The following is a 20,074-nucleotide window of genomic DNA, read 5'->3' as shown; positions in this document are numbered from 1 at the left end:
TTATTTAGTCGCTATATTAGCGTTTACTGGGGGTGTTACTTTTGGTCATCAGATCGCCCACCATTGACGGGGACTCGTCCTGCTCCCTGACTCCCCCGCTCAGGAGCTGCCAAGACTTAGGCTGGATTCACACGAGCATATTCGGTCCGTAAAGGACGGAACGTATTTCGGCCGGAAGTCCCGGACCGAACACAGTGCAGGGAGCCGGGCTCCTAGCATCATAGTTATGTACAACGCTAGGAGTCCCTGCCTCGCTGCGGGACAATTGTCCCATACTGTAATCATGTTTTCAGTACAGGACAGTAGTTCCATGGAGAGGCAGGGACACCTAGCGTCGTACATACGTCCTTTACGGACCGAACATGCTCGTGTGAATCCAGGCTTAGAGGGAACATTGATTACAGCTCCGTACAACGGGGAGCTTGTACTGAGATGTAATACGGTCATGCGCATGAGGCTTTAAAATTTAACTTTTGACATGTCATAGTGGGGGCCCGAGCACTGAGACCCCCGCCGATCGCTAAAGGGAGCTGCAGAAGCACTCGGGTGAGCACTGTGTTACTTAGTTTCTGAACGCCTTTCCTCAGAGTTGTGTATGGTAGCTAAACGTTTGACAAACTTCTGACATGCCATAGTGACATGTCAGAAGTTTAGATTGGTGGGGGTCCGAGCACTGAGCACTTTTTCCGGAAAGCCGATGTATCGGAGGATGGGCTCATAGGCTTTCTATTGAGTCCGTGCACCGATACATTTATTTCCGGAAAAAGCCGAACAGACACGAAGCAGCTGAGCACTCACACGAACGCTTCAGCTGCTTCTTTCTAGCGAGTGGCGGGGATCTCAGTGCTCGGACCCCCACCAATCCAAACTTCTGACATGTCACTATGACATGTCAGAAGTTTGTCAAACGTTTAGCTACAATTTAATACAAAGTCTATGAATCTGAACGCGGCTCCGAGGAAAGCCGAAATGATGAGGCACAGTGCTCATCTGAGCGCTTCTGTGGCTTCGTTTTAGCGATCGGTGGGGGTCTCAGTGCTCGGACCCCCACCGATCAAAACTTCTGACATCTCACTATGACATGTCAAAAATTGTTAAAAGTTTTGTTACCCTCTAAAACCGAACGCCACAGAAATAATGAATACATCGAGTATCATTAGTATAAAAGTATTTCTTTTCCTGCAGCTCGGCAACCACGTGACTTCCCGTCTAAGTGACCACCATTCCAGCACATGTGACATATGATGTTTTATCTGTTACCCAAAAGACTGCCTCTCCATGCTCCAGTCCACAGACTTTTTTTTAGGTCTTATGGGAACCCTTACTCATTTTAATCGGGGAGTGACCTTGAATCCGTGGCTACCTCTCCACCAAGAACGTGGACCTGACCCTGATGTTCTGGAAATTGGAGATTCTCAAGCTCTCGGACCCCCAAACAATCCCACGTTGTATGACCTAATAGTTTCTCAAAAACTTATTTGGACGAATTGCTTAACGGTCCAGAATTTTAGGAAAAGGGAAGATGTGGAATAGCTATAACTAGCACAACTGCAACTTGTGGTTCTCCAGCCATTGTGACACTACAACTCCCATTATGCCATGCAGGCTGTCAGAGCCTGGTGGGAGTTGTAGCTTTATAACAGCTGGAGAACGACAAGTTACAGATCACTCACCTGTAACAAGCAACACTGGGCTCTCCAAGCAGTTTAACGCCTTCACAGCAGCCCACCCAGATGGCATTGGGTGGGATTCCATAGCCTACAGATGTTTTCACAGGTGCCTGCACAGCCTGGAGGTCTGTAGACTGTTTAATAGATGGAGCGTTTTCTCCCTGGAACCGAACAGTTTTGCACACAGTTCAGATGTGACATCCAGATCGAGATCAGTGTCCAGCAGGATCATGATTGACCCCAGTTCACACCACAGACTTTGAGCAGGTTCCGAATTTCCACATGAAATACAAGCCCCATTTTTCTTTAATGACCTATTGATTGGGAAATAAGTCACACAGCAACAGTTCCAGGTAACGGGAGGTATTAACATAATGCCTCTTTATATAAAAATCCAGCTTAAAGTACCCCCCTGCCCCGACCCACCTCGATAACATTGACTCCATTTATAGTACAGGTAAAAATCCAGAATCTTTGTAATATACCTTTAGTTCCCCTGTTGCTGTTTTCAATGATTTTTCAGTTGGTTTACATTGTGCAGCTATATGGAACCCATCAACAAGCTGCTGTTGACAGATCTGCTATTCTTATTATGTGTTTATTTAGTATTTGAGTACATAAGGGTGGTCTGCTATCAATTTGATTGGCTCATTAACACATAATGTTCTCCGGTTGGTCTGATTGGTTTATTATCACCTTAGGACCCCCTTCAGTCTGGCTCATTAACACATTCCTACAACAATTATGAAATATTTTATGTATAACTCGGATGACTATAGCTGTAGTAACAACTTATTTCAAGATATATTTGCCTTGTATAGTAGAAAAAAATTCTAAGCATTTTTTTTAAGGATTGTTTGTACATGGAAACCATCAGCCAGCTGATGTGTCCATTCCAAATCAAACATAGAAACCATCAGAAAGCTGTTGATGGATCTTCTATTTTTATTAAGTACTTTGAGTATATATTGGTAGTAAATAATGGTACCTTACTTTAAATGGACTGTAGTCCTGATTTGCTTCTAACCATCTCGTACCCCCTGCAGCCCGGCTCATTCATACATGAATATCCAATCAAAGTATAAGGTATTCCATGTAGAGCTCTGACAATTATGACTATAGCGCCGGTTTCTTCTATTTTATAAGGCTAATCATTTCCTTGTGCAGTGGAAGACATTGACAAGAATGTATTTAAAAATGTTTGTAAATGGAAACCATAAGCAAGCTGCTGTGTGCATCCCTAGTTGTACATAGAAACAATCAAAAAACACATTGAGGGATTTATTATTTTTATTTAGTACTCAGGGTATAGGTCTGATTGACTACTCACCTTAGTACCCCCCTGCAGAGTGAATATAGAACCCTCCTCTCTCCCTATTGTCTAAGGTGGACACCCCTATTAAATAATGGGTCTGTCCATGCAAATTACGGACAGCGTTAGTAAATGGGGGAACTTAGTGCCAGTTTTTTTGGGCACATTTTCCACATTCTAAGCCACGCCCCTTCTGGTAAGAAACGCCCCCTTTTCTAGACACTTTTAAAAAATGCCCAGCGAGGTGTGGCCATCAAAACTATGCCAAGTTGAGTCAAAATGCGCCAAAATTTAGCGCATCTTTCGACACATTCTAGACCGAGACCCAGTAGAAAATCTGCACCATCCACCTATAATAGACATGAATACAGAATCAGTGAATTTATTAAGACTGGTGTACGCTTTTTATTAAATTAGGCGCAACCCTGGCCGTCCGTGCAGAGGAAATCAACGCCAGTCAGGCCGCAACAGGACATGCCACTTTTACTAAGCCACGCCTAATTGCCCAAAAAGTGGCGGCATCGATGTAAAAATGCAAAAGTTGCAACATTTTTGTGCAAATGCCCAGTTTATATGAAAAATTGGATATTTTCTGGCGTAAAGTGCTTAATAAATTCCCCCCATTGTGTTAATTTGTTACTGTCTGGGTGTTCGTCTCCAAAATATACAGAATATGAATATGTTGTGGCTTTGTTAGTTTTTGATAATAATATTCGCCTGCAGACAAACGGACTCCGTGACCTCCCTATGTTCTCAATTAATTCCAGAAAATGATGCATTTACTGTACCACAGCTCCCCCTGCTGCTCAGAGACAGGAATGTCACTGCAATGTAACTTTCCGCGTTCTGCTGCGTTCACGCTGCTGTGTGTGCGCATAAATCGCTGCGCCATTCTTCTCGACACAATTCTAGAAGATCGAAAACTTTTCTGGTATTTTTACCGTCATAGTCCGCGCATAAATAATGCACAAAATGTACTAGCGTAACGTGTAGTCCTGCTTCCCAATGGATAAGAGATGTGGTTCCCCTTCCATGGTGGAGAGATTTTGGATGTATGTAAAACTATAAGGAAAAAAAAATAAATTGCCTGCCATTATCAAAAAAATTCCAACATGCGGTCTATAGAGTTTACATTAGTTGCCGCGGAGCCCCAGCCTTGGGGTACCCATGCACATTAGATGACAGTTGGCCAAATTTGCGGATTCTGGTTGGATCGGCCGGCTATATAATGTGTATGGGGGTGTCCTGACCCTCACCCGGCGGCAGATGTCGGGGGAAAGTAGGATTAAGTATGTTGGATTTCGAAATACCGGTTCGCTTGTTCCCGCAGGATATAAAAGGGGCTTATTAATTTTCCAGCATTGGCCTAAAAAACCTAATAGTCCACATTGTCCAAATATTAACTCCTCCCATAAGATGGCCGCTTCCGCTATATGAATGTGGCATGGGCCCTTTAAGTGATCGTTGTGGGCTTATATAAAAACTCCACTGTAAATTAAAAGATAAAAAGTCAATGAAAAAGACAATAAACAAAACTGAAATTTTACTTCCATGCGTCATTGGGAAATACATCATAATATAAATCAAGTGGTTACTATGAAAACTGCCTAACTACCACAGTCTATTACACAGGGTTGTCAGACAGAATGTCCATAGCAACCAATGTCAGATAACTCGGGCATTTAACTTGAGTATAAAGTCTCATGCACACGACAGTGAGCGCCGGGCCGGGTCCTGTCCGTGATCCGTGGAAAGATAGGACAGGTCCTATCTTTCCACAGATCAGAAAGTCGGGTCCGTTTTCTCTGACCCGATTCACCCGCTAAAGTGAATGGGTCCGTGAAAACTATCAGGTGCCACTTAAACGTGGTGAAAAGAGTCCAGAGTGGCACTAGGTCGTGTGCAATGGCCTAGACCTTAGGCCTCATTCACACGGCAGGGTTTCCCGGCCGGGTGCCGGCCGTTCATAAATCGGCCGGCACCCGGCTGCATTAGGAATAATAGACCCCTAATGGGGCTATTCACACGACCGATCTTTTGACGGCCGGGAAATCCGGCCGTCAAAAAATAGGACATGCTCTATCTTCGCCCGGGTACCCGGCCGCCCGGCTCCCATAGAAGTCTATGGGGCCGGGTAATACACGGCCATCACCGGGATGTGTTCCGAGTGATGGCCGGGTTTCCCGGCGCTTGCGCTCTATCTCCTCCTCCTCACAGCGCAGAGTGCATGTGAGGAGGAGGAGTTGATGCCATTCGGACGGGGTGTACAGCAGGTGGAAGGGAGCGCTGCGCTGGCTCCCGTCCCCTGCTTGTTTTCCTGGCCCGGCGACACCTTCGATGGCGCCGCTAGTAGCAGCAGCTGCTGCGGCTGCTACTACTGTAGCGACGCCACTGTAGCAGAGCGGGGAGGTATCTCCCCGCTCTGCTATGTGCTGGCCGCGGAATCCCCGTGTTTTCGGGGATTCCGCTCCTGGACAGAGCGCTTGATGTCTCTGTCCATATCTGGGCAGTGACATCAGGGGAAACTCCTGAAGCGGAATCCCCGAACACATGGGGATTCCCCTTCAGGAGTTGCCGCTGATGTCACTGTCCGGATCTGCCCGGCCCGGCACGGATGCAAAACTTTATGCAAGCCGGCCGGGCAGAATGGCCGATTTTACCGGCCGGCACTCGGGCTCGGGAACGACCCGTTCGTGTGAATCCTGCCTAATTCACACGACAGGGTCCGAGGGTAGGCCGATAAAAACGGCCGTTTTGGACCGTTTTTCCCGGCCGTTTTGCATCCGTTCCGATTCCGTTCCGGGCCGTATGGCCATTTTTAACGGCCGATTTTGACCCATTTTGCATCCGTTTTTTTCTTTGTCCGTTTTAAAATCGGATGAATTTCATTTGTAATGTTTTGCCATACACTGCCCTCTGTAGGTGATGCCACACAGCCCCCTGTAATGCCACACAGCCCCCTGTAGGTAGTGCCCCACAGCCCCCTGTAGGTAGTGGCACACAGTCCCCTGTAGGTAATGCCACACAGCCTCCTGTAGGTAGTTCTACACAGAACCCCCCCCCCCTCCTGTCTGTAGATAGCGCTAGACTTCTCCTGGAGCAGAGACACTGCGTTGCTGAAGCTGTGGACGGGGAATGGGGATTCCGCTCGTACAGGGAGCAAAAAAATACCCTCCTCCTCCTCACACGCACTTTGGAGGTTATTATTCCTAATGCAGTCACACGGCCGGAAAACGATGTCGTGTGCATAAGGGCTTAAGAATTGTTGTTTATTTTTGCTACAATGTATCTAAATTAAATCATGAAACAATTTAGTCTTGATTACAAATCTACTGTTTTGTATATACAGCTCCTATGCAGGACTGTGTCTCCATGGTTACAGACTACAAACAAACCCTGTGTAGTCTGATGCTACAGTCATGTGTTACTTTACTAGCTCTGTCCACTCCTTCTTGCTTTCCCACCCAATGTATGTTAGGAAGAAGTAGGGAACATATAGGAGAGAGTAGGACTTCAGGCTCAGACTACACAGGATTTGTTTGTCGTCTGTAACCATGGAGACACATAGGTCTGCATAGGAGCTGTAAACATAAAACTATTTGCAAACGTACTTCATTTTTTGTTTTAGATGCATTGGATTGGGGTCAATCCCACTTCTACATGATGAGGGAGTATTCTCGCTTTATTTATAATACATTATTATCGTTTTCATATTGCACAGTTTTATTGTAAAGTTGTTTCCGCTTCACTGGTCCTTGGTTGGGTCGTTTGCTTGGCTGCTACATCCTCACTTAAAGGGAAATTCCCCCAATTTAATATTTATACATTGATGCGATCAGGAATTTTTTTAATAAATAAATAAATTATTTTTTTTTTTAAATCCCCTTTTTTTTATAGTCCCAATACAAGTGCTTTACATCATGAGTATTAATGGAGGCTGGAACTGCTCTTTAAACGGGTTATCAATAAAGTTTATTGAAGTTATCAAATTATAACATAGACAAAAGGGGTGGAGCTACGAGATCGGAGATCAAACTGGGACACCAACAACTCATTCTTTTCAATAAACTTTATTGACATCATTTCACAGAACTCCCTTAAAGGGGTAGTCTACTTTGGAAACCCCCTTTTCAGTGAGCAGGTCTCTTGGTGATTAGTCGATCTTGGGTGGCCCCGATTTCCGCAATTATCTCTTATCATCAGCAGAACTTTATTGTTTTAGGCAAACCTCCAAATATTTTAATCCCCATTAGCAGGACATTAGGACATTATTAACTCCAGCCCCCGATTCGCTCGGGAACGCCCCCAAAATATCCACGAAACACCCACTTTCGGCATATTTGCATGAGCTCCGCCTCCATAGAGGTCTGGAAAAACAGAACGGTTGGGAGTCAGGGCATGTTCACACGGCGCTCAAAAACAAGGAGGTGTAAATGTGAAACGCTTTTTAAAATACAGGCGTTTTTTTCCGGGTTTATTGACACGTTTTGTGCGCACTTTGTGCACGTTTTTGGTGCGCAATTAGGACTCCCATTGACTATGGGAACATTTGGCATTTTTTGGCACGTTTTAACCGTCAAAAAATTAACGGGATGCCTTCTTTTTTTACGCGACACGTTTTTTTAACGCTTATGTAAAAAAGAATGTGTTGTATGTACTAACTGCGTGCTTTCCCATTGATTTGAATAAGAAGCTTGAGGGTTTTTTTACGCATATTTCGCCACGTAAAACGCAACAAAATACGCATCAAATACACGCCGTGTGAACAGGGCCTTATGGCTGTAGGGAGAGTGACGCATTACGCAGCGAGCAATGAAATCAGTGGGAGAGCGGGGTCCTGATTTGGGGGGGGGGACCCCCTGTTACCAACCTATGGCCCATAGGGCATAAGGAATATGGGTGTCCAATGTGGACAACTCCTTTAAGAAGATAGCTGGAATGATTATGGTCTCCATTGGGAGGGACTATCCACAGTCCACATGTCCTTGGAGTTGCAGATTTTGGGCTCACTGTGTTAGAATTGCCCCCTATGCTGTTACAGTGGGTAAGGCAAGTACAAGGAGAACAGACGCATGTTGTTGCCCTGAGTCGGGGGGCCCCGTACATACTCGCACACCCCAGTAAACACACAGTATTTGAGGAATATGCGGTGTCTCCCCACAGTGTTGGGGTTCATGTCCCGGCTCAGTATGTAGATCCCGTCGTTGTGTAGAGCGCAGCTGACACTGAGCCCGGATTTTGAGGTGTTGACTTTCAGACAGTTCCACTCTCTGGTGCTGGTGTTGTATGAGTGCACGCTCAGCGAGTCCTCGCTCTGTCCAGACAGAGGGTCCCGTCGAAAGCCTCCAACTACGAACAAGGTCTCTTCTATAGACACCATCTGCTGCTTCCGCACGTGCTGCCTGCACAGGTCAAACACCGACCACTCTTCCAGCGAAGGACAGTAACGTAGCACGCTCATGTTCCGACCTGGGTAGAGAGAGGACAGAATGTCACTGACTGAGAGGAGCAGAGACCCCGCGATAAAATCAAGCAGCAATTATACTGATGAGGACGTTTACTCCTGTACTGATCCTGAGTTACATCCTGTATTATACTCCAGAGCTGCACTCACTATTCTGCTGGTGGAGTCACTGTGTACATACATTACTTATCCTGTATTATACTCCAGAGCTGCACTCACTATTCTGCTGGTGGAGTCACTGTGTACATACATTACACTACTTATCCTGTACTGATCCTGAGTTACATCCTGTATTATACTCCAGAGCTGCACTCACTATTCTGCTGGTGGAGTCACTGTGTACATACATTACATTACTCAGAGATATAACTCAGGATCAGGATCAGTACAGGATAAGTAATGTAGTGTATGTGCACAGTGACTCCACCAGCAGAATAGTGAGTGCAGCTCTGGAGTATAATACAGGATGTAACTCAGGATCAGTACAGGATAAGTAGTGTAATGTATGTACACAGTGACTCCACCAGCAGAATAGTGACCGCAGCTCTGGGGTATAATGCAGGATATAACTCAGGATCAGTACAGGATAAGTAATGTAATGTATGTACACAGTGACTCCACCAGCAGAATAGTGAGTGCAGCTCTGGGGTATAATACAGGATATAACTCAGGATCAGTACAGGATAAGTAATGTAATGTATGTACACAGTGACTCCACCAGCAGAATAGTGACTGTAGCTCTGGAGTATAATACAGGATGTAACTCAGGATCAGTGCAGGATAAGTAATGTATGTACACAGTGACTCCACCAGCAGACTAGTGAGTGCAGCTCTGGAGTATAATACAGGATGTAACTCAGGATCAGTACAGGATAAGTAATGTAATGTATGTACACAGTGACTCCACCAGCAGAATAGTGAGTGCAGCTCTGGAGTATAATACAGGATGTAACTCAGGATCAGTACCTGAAGTAATGTAATGTATGTACACAGTGACTCCACCAGCAGAATAGTGAGTGCAGCTCTGGAGTATAATACAGGATGTAACTCAGGATCAGTACAGAATAAATAATGTAATGTACACAGTGACTCCACCAGCAGCAGAATAGTGAGTGCAGCTCTGGAGTATAATACAGGATATAACTCAGGATCAGTAATGTATTAGGGTGGACATAGACACATAGTGAACTATATTATGTTTATTGTTTTACTGCGATTGACTTCCTGGAAGAGCTAAGAAGAGAGGGAATAAGGAGGAGCCGCCTCTGGGTGACCGAAAAAGCTGTCCCATCAGAACTAATATGGCTGACAGTGTTAACTCTCAGACAGCTACTTCCTGTCCCAGACACTGTATGCAGGAGAAGTCTGGAGAGTTTACTGTCTATATGAGATTACTGCAAACCCAGCACAAATAGCAAATGATCGTGTTTACCTTTAGAGGAGAACTCCAGGCAATACTTTAAAGTCACATTATAGTATTACAGTACGAATTCCTTTAATCCGGCGTTACTGGAGCCTTCTGGATTACCAAAAGTTTTTTTTTTTTGTTTGTTTCAGTTTAGTGCCGGAAACAAGTGCCAAATTATCAGAATTTCTGAACTACTGGGTGCCGGATTAAAAGGAATGTAACTATATAAAGTGAAAATATATGGTTAATATGAGCACTGACCCCGAGGGGTGTAACCTCCCATCAAATAGATCCTTCCCAAACTTTCACAAGCTGAAAACTCAACAAGCGTGTCAGGGAGGGGGGCAGCAAGCGTCCACGTGTTCTGTGCAGGGTTGAAAGACTCCATGGTCTGTAAGGAATGGCCGCCAACTGCATACAGAGCTCCATTCACCGCCAGCAAGCGGAAATTATACCTGAAGAGAACAATATGAGATAAGGACAAGCATAGAATGAGTGGACAGGATGAATATTGTGTCAAAGTTTAATCTGCATGTTTCTAATAGACTTTTGGGAGAATTTATTAAGACTGACACCTGATAGAGCCGTCCCACTCTAAACAACGCATAAGATGCCCCTAATTTGTTATGCGGTCTATAATTGACTAAATTATACAAAATGTGTCGTTACTTCAAGCCACTCCCCTTTCACTAAGACCCGCCCACTTCAGAAAGTTACAACTTTTGATGCATTTGCCACTTTAAACTGGCCTAGAAAAGTTAATAAATTCTCCCCTTTGTTTTTCAATTCCTCACCATTTTCCTAATCTTTGCTTGCTGGCAGTGAATGGAAACATTATTGCTTACATCCTGAAGACTAAAAATATGTGCAGGCCAAATACTTCTCACAGCTGAGGGTTTGTTGGTTGTATCCAATCTGTACAATCCGCTGTAGACAAGCTGATTCAGATTGGTTGCATAAAAACATGTATTACATAGTGCTCACAGTAAGACAGCGGAGGCCTCAGTAATAGGGAGTTATGATGGAGTCAGAGCTTATAGGAAGTAGTAGACATTATAGGGCCTAGAAACTGGGGCAGGGGGACATATGGTATAAGCCCCTCCATCCCTTACTGCCTAAAGAAAACAGAGGTCCTAACACATCACTGTCAGGAACCGCCGGTCAGACATTTACTGGAAGTATTTATAAGTGTATGCAAGCGTGTGTATAGATGTGTGTGTCTGTATGTATGTGTGTGTGTGTGCGCGTGTATGTATCAGTGTATGTATGTGTGTGTCTGTATGTATCAGTGTATGTATGTGTGTGTCTGTATGTATCAGTGTATGTATATGTGTGTGTGTGTGTGTGTGTGTGTATGTATCAGTGTATGTATGTGTGTGTCTGTATGTATCAGTGTATGTAAGTGTGTGTGTGTGTGTGTGTGTGTGTGTGTGTGTGTGTGTGTGCGTGTATGTATCAGTGTATGTAAGTGTGTGTGTATGTATCAGTGTATGTAAGTGTGTGTGTATGTATCAGTGTATGTGTGTGTGTGTCTGTATGTATCAGTGTATGTAAGTGTATGTAAGTGTGTGTGCGTGTATGTATCAGTGTATGTATGTGTGTGTCTGTATGTATCAGTGTATGTAAGTGTGTGTGCGTGTATGTATCAGTGTATGTATGTGTGTGTCTGTATGTATCAGTGTATGTAAGTGTATGTAAGTGTGTGTGCGTGTATGTATCAGTGTATGTATGTGTGTGTCTGTATGTATCAGTGTATGTAAGTGTGTGTGTATGTATCAGTGTATGTAAGTGTCTCTGTATGTATCAGTGTATGTAAGTGTGTGTCTGTATCAGTGTATGTAAGTATCAGTGTATGTAAGTGTCTCTGTATGTATCGGTGTGTGTCTGTATCAGTGTATGTAAGTGTGTGTCTGCATCAGTGTATGTGTGTATCAGTGTATGTAAGTGTGTGTAAGTGTGTGTATCAGCATATGTGTGTGTGTGTCTGTATGTATCAGTGTATGTAAGTGTGTGTCTGTATCAGTGTATGTAAGTATCAGTGTATGTAAGTGTCTCTGTATGTATCAGTGTATGTAAGTATGTGTCTGTATCAGTGTATGTGTGTATCAGTGTATGTAAGTGTGTGTATGTATCAGTGTATGTAAGTGTGTGTATCAGCATATGTGTGTGTCTGTATGTATCAGTGTATGTAAGTGTGTCTGTATGTATCAGTGTATTTAAGTGCGTGTCTGTATCAGTGTATGTAAGTGTGTGTCTGTATGTATCAGTGTGTGTGTGTGTGTGTGTGTGTGTGTGTGTGTATCAGTGTGTGTAAGTGTGTGTATGTATCAGTGTATGTAAGTGTCTCTGTATGTATCAGTGTATGTATGTGTGTGTGTGTGTGTGTGTGTGTGTGTGTATGTATCAGTGTATGTAAGTGTCTCTGTATGTATCAGTGTATGTGTGTGTCTGTATGGTATCAGTGTATGTAAGTGTGTGTATGTAAGTGTGTGTCTGTATGGTATCAGTGTATGTAAGTGTGTGTATGTATCAGTGTATGTAAGTGTCTCTGTATGTATCAGTGTATGTAAGTGTGTGTCTGTATCAGTGTATGTAAGTATCAGTGTATGTAAGTGTCTCTGTATGTATCAGTGTATGTAAGTGTGTGTCTGTATCAGTGTATGTGTGTATCAGTGTATGTATCAGTGTATGTAAGTGTGTGTATCAGTGTATGTATCAGCATATGTGTGTGTCTGTATGTATCAGTGTATGTAAGTGTGTGTCTGTATCAGTATGTATGTGTGTGTATGTAAGTTTGTCTGTATGTATCAATGTATTTAAGTGTGTGTCTGTATCAGTGTATGTAAGTGTGTGTCTGTATGTATCAGTGTGTGTGTGTGTGTGTGTGTGTATCAGTGCGTGTAAGTGTGTGTATGTATCAGTGTATGTAAGTGTCTCTGTATGTATCAGTGTATGTGTGTGTGTGTGTGTGTGTGTGTGTGTATCAGTGTATGTAAGTGTCTCTGTATGTATCAGTGTATGTGTGTGTGTGTGTGTGTGTGTGTGTGTCTGTATCAGTGTATGTAAGTGTGTGTATGTAAGTGTGTGTCTGTATGGTATCAGTGTATGTAAGTGTGTGTATGTATCAGTGTATGTAAGTGTCTCTGTATGTATCAGTGTGTGTCTGTATCCGTGTATGTAAGTGTGTGTCTGTATCAGTGTATGTGTGTGTGTATGTATCAGTGTATGTAAGTGTGTGTGTCTGTATGGTATCAGTGTATTTAAGTGCGTGTCTGTATCAGTGTATGTAAGTGTGTGTCTATGTATCAGCATATGTGTGTGTCTGTATATATCAGTGTATGTAAGTGTGTGTGTGTGTGTGTGTGTGTGTGTGTGTGTGTGTGTGTGTAAGGCCTCATTTACACGAGCGTAATATACGCGCGTGCGACGCGCGTGCTTTTCACGCGTGTCGTACGCACCTATATTACTCTATGTGGCAGTGCAGACGATGCGTGAATTTTGCGCAGCGCGAGTGCGTTGCGTAAAACACACGACATGTTCTAAAATTCTGAGTTTTTCGCGCATCACGCACCCATTGAAGTCAATGGGTGCGTGAAAACCACGAAGGTCGCACGGAAGCACTTCCGTGCGAACTGCGTGATTCGCGCAAGAGCTGTCAAACTGAATGTAAACAGAAAAGCACCACGTGCTTTTCTGTTTACAAACATCCGAACGGAGTGTCTTACACATGAGCGAACCGACCTTTACCGGGTTCGGCCGAACTCGTTTTGACCAAACCCGGCAGGAGACAGTCACTGTCCAGGGTGCTGAAAGAGTTAAACTGGTTCAGCACCCTGGACAGTGACTTCCGATCCCAATATACGTGAACGTGTAAAAAAAAAAAAAGGTTCTGACTTACCGATAACTCCCGGCTTCTTCCTCCAGTCCAAGTGACAGCTCCAGCCAATCACAAGCCAAGCACAGGCTGCAGCGGTCACATGGACTGCCGCGTCATCCAGGGAGGTGGGGCCAGATGTCAAGTGAGGCGCGTCACCAAGGACGCGTCACCAAGGCAACGGCCGGGAAGTTCTCGGTAAGTACGAACCTCTTTTTTTTTAAACAGGTTACTCGATATGGTGATCGGAATGCACTGTCGAGGGTGCTGAAAGAGTTACTGCCGATCGGTTAACTCTTTCAGCACCTTGGACAGTGACGGGCGTCGACTAGCCTCATCTCGATGATGGCGGCTGCGCGAAAATCACGCAGCCGCGCATCATACACGGATGACACACGGAGCTGTCAAGTGCCTTTTGCGCACGCAAAACGCTGCGTTTTTTGCGCGCGCAAAACGCACACGCTCGTGTAAATGAGGCCTAAGAGTGTGTGTGTATCAGTGTATGTAAGTGTGTATCAGTGTATGTGTGTGTGTGTATCAGTGTATATAAGTGTGTGTATGTAAGTGTGTGTCTGTATGGTATCAGTGTATGTAAGTGTGTGTGTGTATGTATGTGTGTCTGTATGTATCAGTGTAATAAAGTGTGTGTGTGTGTGTATGTATCATTGTATGTAAGTGTGTGTCTGTATGTATCAGAGTGTGTGTGTGTGTGTGCGTATCAGTGTATGAAAGTGTCTGTATGTATCAGTGTATGTAGGTGTGTCTGTATGTATCAGTGTATGTAGGTGTGTCTGTATGCATCAGTGTGTGTGTGTGTGTGTGTGTATGGTATCAGTGTATGTAAGTGTGTGTCTGTATGGCATCAGTGTGTGTGTGTGTGTGTGTGTGTGTGTAAGTGTGTGTGTGTGTGTGTGTGTGTGCATGTATCAGTGTATGTATGTGTGTCTGTATGTACCAGTGTATGTAAGTGTGTGTGTATGTACCAGTGTATGTTTGTGTGTGTGTGTGTATCAGTGTATGTATGTGTGTCTGTATGGTATCAGTGTATGTAAGTGTGTGTATATATCAGTGTATGTAAGTGCGTGTGTGTGTGTGTGTGTGTGTGTATCAGTGTATGTAAGTGTGTGTGTATGTATCAGTGTATGTAAGTGTGTGTATGTATCAGGGTAAGTGTGTGTGTGTGTGTGTGTGTGTGTGTGTGTGTGTGTGTGTGTGTGTGTGTATCAGTGTAAGTAAGGGTGTGTGTATGTATCAGTGTATGTGTGTGTGTGTGTATGTATCAGTTGCACAATGGGATGAGAAAGATGAGGGATTAGCGGTGCTCCTCCGAGGCTATACGTGGAGTGAAGTGGTGTTGGTTGCCGGCTGCCACCCACTGTAGTTCCTCGGTGGTAGATTCCTTCGTACCAGGGACGGAGCATATGGAGAATAAATCAACAGGAAAAAAGGGGTGTAGCATCGGGTAACGGCGCCAGGCTCGAGAGGACAAGGAACGAGTTACCTGGTGCCGTTACCCGATGCTACACTGCTTTTCTCCTGTTGCATGTATCAGTGTACGTAAGTGTGTGTCTGTATGTATCAGTGTACGTAAGTGTGTGTCTGTATGTATCAGTGTATGTAAGGGTATGTTCACACGGCCTATTCAGGCTGAAACATCCCCGTAATTTCAGCCGTACCGGCATGTGCAGGCGCTTGAACGCCGCGTCAATTACGGCCGTAATTAGCGCTGCTATTCATTGGAGTCAATGAATAACGGCTCCAATTACGGCCAAAGAAGTGACAGGTCACTTCTTCTACGCGGGCGTCTATTTACGCGCCGTCATTTGACAGCGGCGCGTAAATATACGCCTCGTGTGAACAGACAAACGTCTGCCCATTGCTTTCAATGGGCAGATGTTTGTCAGCGCTATTGAGGCGCTATTTTCGGGCGTAATTCGGGGCAAAAACGCCCGATTTACGTCCGTAAATAGGCCGTGTGAACATACCCTAAGTGTGTGTTTGTATGTATCAGTGTACGTAAGTTTGTGTGTGTGTATGTGTGTGTCTGTATGTGTGTGTCTGTATGTATCATTGTATGTAAGTGTGTGTGTGTGTGTGTATGTATGTATCTATCAGTGTATATAAGTGTGTGTGTATGTGTGTGTCTGTATGTGTGTGTCTGTATGTATCATTGTATGTAAGTGTGTGTGTGTGTATGTATGTATGTATCTATCAGTGTATATAAGTGTGTGTGTATGTGTGTGTCTGTATGTATCAGTGTGTGTAAGTGTGTGCCTGTATGTATCAGTGTATGTGTGTGTATGTATCAGTATGTAAATTTGTGTCTGTATGTATGTGTGTGTCTGTATGTAACAGTGTATGTAAGTGCATCTGTATGTATCAGTGTGTGTGTGTGTGTGTGTGTGTATGTATCAGTGTATGTAAGAGTGTGTATGTATGGTATCAGCGTATGAAATTGTGACTGTATGCATCAGTGTGTGTGTGTGTGTGTGTGTGTGTGTGTGTGTGTGTGTGTGTGTGTGTGTGTGTGTGTGTGTGTGTGTGTGTGTGTGTAGCAGAGCTCTTATTTGTAACATGTCATGAACCTGACTCAGTTAGATATAATAAGGACACTATCAGTCACTGGATGTAAACAATGTTCTCATTCACTGGCAGAAAGCAGAGCTCTTGAAAACGCTGAAGAATTGAAACACAAAGTATATTAGAAAGTGGCAGAACTTTTCATTCTTCAATGATAACATTCTCCAGAACTTGCCACATCTCCCAATGAAACGTGCGACTGATGGCAGGAGAACCGCTGGCCGTATAATAAATATGGCGCACGTTTTATACACCGTTTTCTGATAGAATTGCGCCATTCATGCGCCTCGTACAGTATAGACAATAGATTCTGCAGGTGCCTGAGACAAATCCCATATAAATCCCATAATACATCAGTGGTGTGCGGCGTCCGCCGGAGGTTTACACAAGATCCTGGAACAACCTTATAAGGACATGAGGTGGGAACCCGAGGACGCCCCAGGACACCACATCTGGAAACCTGCGGCGGCTCCACCCTCACATAGAAGTGGGTGGAGGGAGGACATGGTGAAGTCTCCTCAATGCAAAACTCCAAATAAGGCGCCAGGACACATAACTGGCGGCTTCCTGATCTGTAAAGCATCAATTAACCCCTTATGGGCAGGTCATCCAGATGTAGCAGAGCTGAATGCATCCTGTTTCTTCTCCTTATCGTGATCACTCCAAAGACAATGCAGTAAGTTGATCTGGAGAAAACACGTAGTGATAAACTGTGCCAAGTAACAAACTCAGCTCTACTACATCGGTCCTTAATTAAACATTATTAATAATAATAATCTTTGGGTCTATGGCAATGATCCCGTTCGGCTTGCTGCTCGACATCTGTTGATCTTTAATGATCTTGCTGTTTACTAACAATAACCAGTAGGTGACGGTCGGTGGTAGTAAAACGGTAGTATGGATATGGCGGCTGAACTCAACACACTTGGCTGTCACTATTTTAGGATGCACTGTGGCTGGCACATATATAGGGGGCACGATGACTGGGACTATTTTACATTACACTGTGACTGACACTTATGGGGGCACTTTGGCTGGCACATACATAAGGGGCACTGCAGCTGGCACTCTTATGGGGTTACTTTGGCTGGCACTTTGTTTTCTTATACATAGTTGGGGCATTAGTTTGGTGACTTTTTGAGGGCATTGCCTATACATTAAGGGGCAAAGTGTGCCACCCACAGTGCCCCCCTGAAGTCTTTTCTCAAAAGTCTACGTTAATGATATAGAGAACACACACACACACACACACACACACACACACACACACACACACACACACACACACACACACACACACACACACACACACACACACACACACCCCTCCCCCCCCCCTCTAGGACTATACTCATGCCTCGACCGGCATTACCAGAACGTTCCTTCCTATTTTCGGCCGTGTTTTGGGCCGTAAATGGCTGAAAAATCGGAAACAGAACGCCTCCAAACATCTGTCCATCAATTCCAATGGGAAAAACTACGTTCTGTTCCGACGGGGTGTTTTTTAACGCGGCCGTTTTTCAAAACGGCTGCTTAAAAAAACGCTCACGAAAAAGAAGTGCCTGTCGCTTCTTGAGCCGTTTTCATTGACTCTATAGAAAAACAGCTCCAAAAACGTCCGTAAAAAAGCAGCGAAAAACACTAGTTAATTAAAAAACAGCTGAAAATCGGGTGCTGTTTTTCCCTTGAGAACAACTCCGTATTTTCAGACGTTTTTTGCTTGGTGTGTGAACATGGCCTTATGAGAAATCCACATACACTGCCCCCTATAGAAAATGCTTGGACGCTACAAGAGACTGGCAGCCATATTGTAACCCAGAAACAGATGAGGACGAGGAGTTTTTGGGGAGTTTTGGGCGATACCTTTTCTGGTTCATTGCCGGCTCTTCGCTCCAGCAGCCGGTGCTGGGATTATAGGAGTGCATGGCGCCGACCTCCTGACCGTTCTCCCGCGTCCCACCAGCCACAAAGAGATAATTATTTAGGACTGCGGCCCCGTACCCCTGCACCCTCAGCATACTCTGGGGGATAGTCCCGGGCATCACCTGCCATCCGCCTCCTTCATGTAGGTAACGGAACAGCACCCACGAGTCAGAACCCTGCTGGGACAACACCAGGAGAGCGGGCGCCCCCCGTAGTCTCGTCTCCAGGACTCGTTCCTTAAGAGACTCGGGACTGTCTTGGAAGTCCGAGCGCTGCAGCATAGAGTGGTAGTGAGTCGCCATATACCGGAGAGAGGCGGACGCCAAATCCCACTGACCGTGTAACTGGGAAACGTCCAGGAGGTCCAAACATGTGTCCGGTGACAGGAGGGACTGCAGGAGGGACAGAAGACCATGAACTTGCAAATAGCAAGCGGCCTCCACCAGAGCCTGCAGAGGAGCCTGCCCCTCGCCGTCATGTCCGTACCCCGGGTCTTCCGTCTTATGTCCACATTTGGCGTCTTCGGATGGGATACAGTCTTGGAGGGGGCTGCCCGTGATGTGGCGGAGGACGCCTTCCAAACCCTCCTGGCTGAGTCCGTGCAGAGTCACCGCTTCTCCGCTGCTCTCACGCATCCCGGATCGGTAGAGGGCCTGGAAGAAGCCGCTCTGGGCCACCAGCTGGTCCCGGGGAACGCTGTAAGATCTGGAGCCCAGGAGGATCCGTACATATTGCAGTGATGACATCACACCGACCGCCTCGTCTTGTGAGGGACATCACACACCTGCCAATAAGAAGACATGGGGGAGAGGTATAATGAATAGAATGCCAGAATTACAGTGAAGACTGACACCTACACAACAAAAGCAATAAGAGGTGGAGGGGTGCGGGCAACACTATAAAAAAGCAAATACATGGGCCATTCAGGGTCTGAGGAAAGCTGGGTGACTATCTGAGAGAAGCCTGTAGGATCTGGTTCATGAATAGAATTCCAGTTGCTGTGAGAGAGGCCGCTTATCACTGCGCCGTTTGCTGTACGCATTACGGGCGGCGTGACATTGTCGCCCTCGTTTCCGCTTGGTTACATAATGTTGGGTGATTGATACAAAATATCAGCGGAATTAATTTTTGGAATATGAGCTACAAATGTATCAATTAATCCCCTCCCCCACAATCCATTGTAATGGTAGCGAATCGGCAAAACTGGGGTTAAGACATTTACATGTCGGTCGTATCCAGGTCATTATAACCGATCGCACCCCGTGATGAGATCACCCCCTCCCCCACTTACCTTATATATTCTATATGTTCCTATAGGTGAAGATCACACGTCCGGCATCTTCCTCCTCAGCTCCGGTGCAGACAGCGGTTCCCAGCATTACACTTCCTGCAAACTACAGCCCGCCCCAAAATCACACCCCATCTGTATAAACACACCCGAAAAACCCAGACTCCTCCTAATAATCCGAGGCACCACCTCGTGTATCCACCCAGCTCCCGTGCAGCAGCGGGCACCTCCCTGGCATAGACATGAAATGCCTCTCCACCCATCTGTATATACACACCCCACCCCCTGTGCACCAGAGACTACTCCACCTGTACAGTGACAGCGCACACATCACAATACAGACAGTATGGACTCCTGCGCCCCAATATCTCATCATAGAGCGCCCCCTACTGCCTCTCATAATCCAGCAGTAATTGTGGGCAATAGACAGAAGCTGGTTATACGGTGACAGTGGCGCCGCTTATCTACTGGGCCCCTGTACTCTGTATGTATCACACATAACTCTATGACATGCCCATTTTTCAGATGCCCCAGTGACCCCGGAATAATGGCAGC

At 45.2% G+C, this 20,074-nt stretch overlaps 1 protein-coding gene across 1 annotated transcript; it reads right to left on the bottom strand.

The window, feature by feature from the left end:
• Positions 1-6,931: 6,931 nt before the first annotated feature.
• KLHL42 (kelch like family member 42) lies at positions 6,932-19,834 on the bottom strand. Its single transcript, XM_075859794.1, has 4 exons — positions 19,523-19,834; positions 18,172-19,015; positions 10,116-10,309; positions 6,932-8,451 (listed from the first exon to the last, which is right to left on the bottom strand). Exons 2-4 carry the CDS (start codon positions 18,975-18,977, stop codon positions 8,018-8,020), a joined length of 1,434 nt encoding a protein of 477 aa, XP_075715909.1. The 5' UTR covers positions 18,978-19,015; positions 19,523-19,834; the 3' UTR covers positions 6,932-8,017.
• Positions 19,835-20,074: the final 240 nt, after the last annotated feature.

The sequence above is a fragment of the Rhinoderma darwinii genome, chromosome 3 (genome assembly GCF_050947455.1).
Source record: "Rhinoderma darwinii isolate aRhiDar2 chromosome 3, aRhiDar2.hap1, whole genome shotgun sequence".
Lineage (NCBI taxonomy): Eukaryota > Metazoa > Chordata > Amphibia > Anura > Rhinodermatidae > Rhinoderma > Rhinoderma darwinii.
Note: the sequence above shows the minus strand (reverse complement) of the source record. Positions and strands in the feature narration are given on the sequence as shown.

Excerpts from the sequence above, each read along its gene's own strand:
- KLHL42 (XM_075859794.1), bottom strand. The coding sequence starts at position 18,977 with ATGTCATCACTGCAATATGTACGGATCCTCCTGGGCTCCAGATCTTAC. Across the intron at positions 10,310-18,171 it reads CCGGCAATGAACCAGAAAAG|GTATAATTTCCGCTTGCTGG; the intron begins GTATCGCCCAAA and ends TGTTCTCTTCAG. Across the intron at positions 8,452-10,115 it reads GGGAGGTTACACCCCTCGGG|GTCGGAACATGAGCGTGCTA; the intron begins GTCAGTGCTCAT and ends CTCTCTACCCAG.